The sequence below is a fragment of the Castanea sativa genome, chromosome 1 (assembly GCF_040712315.1).
Source record: "Castanea sativa cultivar Marrone di Chiusa Pesio chromosome 1, ASM4071231v1".
Taxonomy (NCBI): Eukaryota; Viridiplantae; Streptophyta; class Magnoliopsida; order Fagales; family Fagaceae; genus Castanea; species Castanea sativa.
The window spans coordinates 27,585,346-27,591,751 of record NC_134013.1 but is presented as its reverse complement, the minus strand read 5'-3'; the positions used below and the strand labels follow the sequence as shown (position 1 = coordinate 27,591,751).

Sequence of the window (6,406 nt, the reverse complement as noted above, 5' to 3'; positions counted from 1 at the left end):
ATTTTAATGCCAAAGAAAAAGATTGATTATGAATTTTTTATTGTAACTATTAACACAGTTTGTCAACCATGTCCATGAACCGAATCTTCTTCTTTGTCTTTTTTCGGGTCAACTCATCCAAACAAAATTTGAAAATGTAAGTCTTTGCATCAATAAAGTCGCGAATATCACGTTCTTTGCCGTGACTCATTTGCCCAATTGATCATCCATTAGGGCATATAGTGGCAAAAGTAAGAAGGTTTTTTCGCTTGTTATTTTTCAACAAGAGAAGTACATATACATTGGAATGCTTTTAAGGTCGTGTTTCATGTGGGGGTTTTCTTGAAATGCTACCTAACAGGTACCAAGGTCTTGCAACTAACATGAATAATTGCAGATTGTCATTAGAGCATGCCACAAGTGATGAGACTGGTCGGAAATGCCTCATTACAAAACGGACTAGCTAGGAGCCAGCTTAGTATGTGAAATCATTGTGATTGAAAATCAAAATAATGAAATACATGACCCGTGACATCAGCAAGGCTTGCAACGAATGTGGGAGGAATTGGACATTTCTGTGTAGGGTCGGAATTATGGTATTGATAGACTAGTCATGACAAGTTCATGAATCATGATCTCGAATCTGATCTTTTTAAACATAAAAAAGGGTTGATAATAACAACTTTAATTTTTTTTTTAATCTTCTCTTTCTTAATTACCCCCACAAGATCCTTTTTTGGCAAGATTAGGTGCATGATTTTGACACCAAGTAATTAAAAGGAATCTTATTGATATAGTCACTACTTTCAAATATTGTTTAAAAGAAATTTTTCTAAAGCCACTTTCTTTCTTTCACCCTTAACTCTTTATAAGTTGTTTCTCAAAAAAAAAAAAAAATCTTTATAAGTTAACATCAAAAGAAAAATAATCTTTACAAGTAACAAAAAATTAGTCACTATGGTTAACACCATAAATTAATTGTTATAAAGACTGACGTCTTTGGTATTATATACAACACATATATATACTTTTTTTTTTATAGAAAGTTTTATATGTACTAGTTGGTAACCATGCACAGGGAGAGTTAACATAAAATAATTTATTTGAACTCTTTTTTTTTTCTTATCTAATTATGACTTTTGATGATTATAATAATTATTAATGGAAATTATGAAATTTGATAATTACAGTAATTATTAATAAATATATTTTATGATTGTTTTATATATAAAACTATATATTCTCTACCATTTAAAGGAAATATGCCATGTCAAGAGTCTAATAAAAAGTTCAAATATAGAATACAATTGAAAATTAATTGAAAATATATATAAGAATAATGACATGTGAAATTATGAGATCTCGAAAACTTATATAGCATAATACGAAGATATCAACAAAAAGTTAAACCCCTTTTGATTTATATATATATCATAGATAGGTTATAAATTTTTCAAAAAGACAGTTTCCCTCTAAATTATTTGAAACAATCTTTTTGAACCAATTAAGTGGTAAATTATAAGACTATTCATGTGTATAATTTAAATAAGTCACATAATTCATTAAAAAAAAGTTATGTGATTAAAACTACACATAGATGAGCTTTTTAACTACTGCACATGTTTAGAGTCTAAATTTGTTTTTCCCAAAACTAATAGTGTAAGCCCACTGAGTGAAGGAATCTCAATTTTATACTTTTGACATCTCATATACGAATGTCGGATGCATAACATAGTTGTTGTCTAATAGTCCCGTGAGGAGCATGGTTTTCTTCTCTCAATTTGTCGTTGTCCATAGACCATACTTAGGCTAGATGCCTACATGATGAAATTAATACATAGCCCATCTTTTGATTATCAGATTTCAATTAAATATGAGAAATTAAGAATCCTATGACTTGAGTAATTTACTTCACCCTTCAAAAAAAAGAAAAAGTAATCTACTTCAGGATAAAGCCGCAGTATGCTAACACATATCTTTTGCAAAGCGTGGGGGTGAGCCGCAAAATCAAAAGTTTCACTACCTTTAGATTCTTTACCGCGTTTATGGGCTATGATAGTCATGAAGTAAAGAACCATATTGGAGCTTCCACCCACCCCCAACTAAATTGAACCATAATAGACATCTTGGATTTTTTATAGGTAGTGTAAAATTTTGATTTATGATGTTTGTTCCGTAATAATCGTATATTTTGGAGTTTTTGATGTTGTAAATTTTTATATACAAATGATCGTCCAATTTTGAGTTGAGAAAAATGTTAGGGTTAGTATTTTACATAATATTGTGAGACCATTACATGAATTCTAAGAAAAGAAATAATAAATTGTATGATTCTATGTATATGTTCATGAAAAATGTGACATGTGACATTGTTTTATAGGTGGCTTTTTGTTTATTTGTAAAAAAAGGACTTCTATTATATCGTTTGTGCTTTGAAGTTGATATGCCGAATTTTTTAAAACTAGACTGTATAAAGTATAATACACACGATTTCTACTTACAGGGTGAGACACACTATTATGTGTGCACGCTTATTATCCTAATCTACCTTTTGTTTTTATGTAGGATATGAAATTAATTAATTGCTACTTATCACAAAATTTAGATAAGTATAACTATTCCCTTTCTCTACCAAAAGAGGGAAAAAAATATATTCACTTTCATAGATAAGTAAAACCATTCCCTTTCTCCCCCCAAAAAGGAAAAAAAAAATTCACTTGCAAAGTAGGGGTAGGAGACGGAAAATTATTAGGTACTCTTGAAGTACTATAAATGCGTAGTTCCTCCCCTCGCATGAATAGTGGGTCTCATCATAAATTTAATTAGTAGGACCAACCATTCATGTGAGAGGAGGGAATACGCATTTATGGTAGTCCGTGAGTACACAATAATTTCTCATAGGGGACTTGTTCTTTTTTTAGTAAATACAATAGGACTAGGGGGCTTTTAGGAGTTTGGATAATTCCTCATGATCTAAACTAGCTTCCAAAATTAAAGTATCATATAGTCAATTTTATGTTCTCAAATATTATAATGAATGTGGTTAGGTTATTGATTGACCCAATTAATTAACCAATTACTAAAGTTGATTAATTAGTTCAAATTATATGAAAATCCAATTAAGGCATAGTCAAATTATCAAACTAAAATAAGTGCAACAGAAAATAAGTTTCACATAACAATTTGATCATGATGAGGAAAACTCTTGCAGGCAAAACTGCATCAGATGAATTTCAAGTCACTTTAGTAAAGGGGAAGTCTGTTACAAAAAGTAGTTCAATTAGGGATTGGAGTTAGCTTCCTTATAAAGTAATAAGAGCTACTATAGGTATGTAAGCAAAATCACATCAGATGAATTTCAAGTCACTTTTTTAAGTATAAATCAAATTAAGTCCATTTATTTAAATAGTTCAACAAAACTTGTATATATAAACTTATTAAGCCTCTCTTAATGAACCAAGCTTGACCATAGAAAATGAGCCCGGTCTTGAAAACGAGCTCAACTCGAGTTTGCTAACAATGATAGAAAACAACCAGAATCAAACGACTTAGGTTTTGTCACCAGTTGGACGGTTTGCATCATTTTTCTCTAATTCTAATTATAAGGTATCAACGAAAAAAAATTCAAATTCTTTGACACGGCGTTAAGACGGGATAAATTATGCAACTAGATTTGACTTTCTATTATAGTGTGGATGAGATAATTAACATACTAACCAACGACTTGTGGATGAGATAATTAACATTCTAACCAACAACTTATGTTGTATCCTAATATCTATAATACAACTAAAGCTGCCTTAAAAATTGAGGTACAAACGTCATTCTATTCATAAGAGGTGCCCAAGTACAATGTAAACTCTAAGCATTTTTCACAACTCCTACTCATATCTTCCTGTTTATGAAAAGGAATCATAAACACACAAACACACACGAAAATAGGAGAGAATAGTAACCCAAAAAATAAAAAAGGGGAAACATGTACACACAGGTGTTTTACAAAAAGTTGTGACAGGCCCCGAAAACACCCCCATTCATAGACTCTGAGCTGTTTGGTGTTTATCACGTGCTGTTGGGGTCAAATAGTAAAAACAGCCCCCCCAGAGCTTTTGGGGCCAAATCGCTATTTTCGTAGTTGGCGTATTAATGCCCTCTGAGAGTTTCTTGTTAATTCAGCAAACTTAATTCGCAACCCTCGTTTTCTTGCTGCCAATAGTACAACCTCTTCTCTTTGCAACTGTTCACTTTTCATTCACTTTAATTCATATATCTTCACTTGCTTTTTTTTTTTTTTTTTAAATCAAAGAAGCAAATGGAAGAGTCTTCTTCATCTTCACCCCCATCCCCACTTCAACAACAGCTTCAATACTTAGTTGAAACCAGGCCTGAATGGTGGGTCTATTCCATCTTCTGGCAAGCTTCCAAAGACAGCAATGGCCGTGTTGCTTTGTCATGGGGTGATGGGTACTTTCGTGGCACTAGAGACTTTGTTTCCAAAGCAATGGGCAACAAAGAAGACCAAAGGAATATTTACAAGGCCATGACGAAAGGCAAGCAAGCTCTTTTCGATGAAGAAATGGACGTAGACAGACTTGTAGAAGGCCATGTTACTGAGTCTGATTGGTTTTACATCGTCTCAGTGACGCGCACATTTGGTCTACGTGATTGTGTTCTTGGGCGTGCCTATGGTACTGGTGGGTACATTTGGCTGACAGGTGATCATGAGCTTCAATACTATGAGTGTGATAGAGTTAAAGAAGCTCGTGGTCATGGGGTTCAAACTTTGCTCTGTATTGCAACTTCACGTGGGGTTGTAGAACTTGGTTCCTCCGATGTGATCAAAGAAGATTGGGGCTTGGTGCAATTTGTAAAGACCCTTTTTGGTTGTGAAAGTACTTCTACAAGTACTGCCTTGGTCTCAAAGCAAGGCAATAACCCTGAGGGTCAAGTACCAATTGCAATTAGCCGTGATGTTTCATTCCTAAATATTGGAATGAATTCAGTGACTCCGAAAGAATGGACCTTTCAAGGGAAGCAATCAGAAAGTGATGCAATGAAAGAAGGTGTTAGTCTTGGCCGTTCATCATCTGATTCAGGAGAGCCTTCTGATTCTGATGGCCTTTTAGCCTTTGAAAGGACTGAGAATAGGATCAAGAAAAGAGGAAGAAAGCCAGTAATTGGGAGAGAAATCCCAATTAACCATGTTGAAGCGGAGAGGCAGCGCCGAGAGAAGCTTAACAATCGCTTCTATGCACTCAGGTCAGTGGTTCCTAATGTGTCAAAGATGGACAAGGCTTCTTTACTTGCTGATGCAGTGGTTTACATCAAGGAGCTCAAGGCCAAGATTGATGAATTGGAGGCCAAAATTAAAGCACAATCCCAAAAGATAAAAATGAGTCTTGTGAATGGTTTTTATGACAAGCCAAACATAACCGCTGTTGTTGATCATAATAGGGCAACAACATCATCAAGTTTTTCTGTTCCTTCGATGGAAGTGGAGGTGCAGATTGTTGGATCGGAGGCCATAATCCGTGTACAATGTCCCGACGTGAATTTCCCATCTGCGAAATTGATGAATGCGCTTAGAGACCTTGAGTTAAGAGTTCATTATGCAAGTGCTTCAAGTGTGAAGGAGATGATGCTTCAAGTTGTGGTGGTTAAAGTTCATAATGGATTTGCAAGTGGGGAGGCCATGAGAAGTGCTATTCTTCAAAAAATGCAGATTTAGTTCTGTTATCATATGAGGTTAATCATCCAACATCACCTCCTATTTTGTTTGCAGTTAAGATAAGCATGCTTTGCCAAGTTCATATTAATAAATTAAGAACTAGAGTTTATATTCTGTACCCTTTTTTTTTTCCTTAAGTTTGTTTTTAGATGGAGTGAATATTTGTAAGTTCAGATAAATGTAAACTATTTTGCCAAAGCCGAAGAAGTTTTCAAAGGGATCACTTGGAACCAAATCAAGACATAACATAAACAAGACATAAATTAAAAAAGAAGAAGAAGATGATGATATAATACCAGGTAACTTTCATAAATCATAAGTGCATCAATTTAAATCTAATGTAGCTGGCTGGGATTCTTTTCTTGATTTTTTAGATTGGGAATGCAGCCCTAATAAGACCCTTCAAAACGGAAATCTTGGTCACTCTTGGGGTTTCAGCTTATGCTGTAACTTCTAATTTTGGTTTTTCGTTCTTTGCTGTTGAGTGGTTTTGTGGCATGTATCGATGTTCTCAATTACTTTGTTTCGCAGAAAGAGAACGAACAATGGAAAATTAAGTGGGTGCCTAGTTAGTATTCCTCTCGGAAATCTGTTCCTAAGAAATTGCATTTTGAATGCCATCGATCCGTAGTTCATCAAGCTAATGCTGCATTCAATAGCGGATTCGTAACATGATTTAATACAGGTTATTTTCCCATA

At 34.0% G+C, this 6,406-nt stretch overlaps 1 protein-coding gene across 1 annotated transcript; it reads left to right on the top strand.

The window, feature by feature from the left end:
• Window positions 1-4,197: 4,197 nt before the first annotated feature.
• On the top strand, window positions 4,198-5,905 carry LOC142622032 (transcription factor MYC2-like). Its single transcript, XM_075795442.1, has one exon. The coding sequence runs from the start codon at window positions 4,292-4,294 to the stop codon at window positions 5,705-5,707; it is 1,416 nt and encodes a 471-aa protein (XP_075651557.1). The 5' UTR covers window positions 4,198-4,291; the 3' UTR covers window positions 5,708-5,905.
• The last annotated feature ends 501 nt before the right edge of the window (window positions 5,906-6,406 follow it).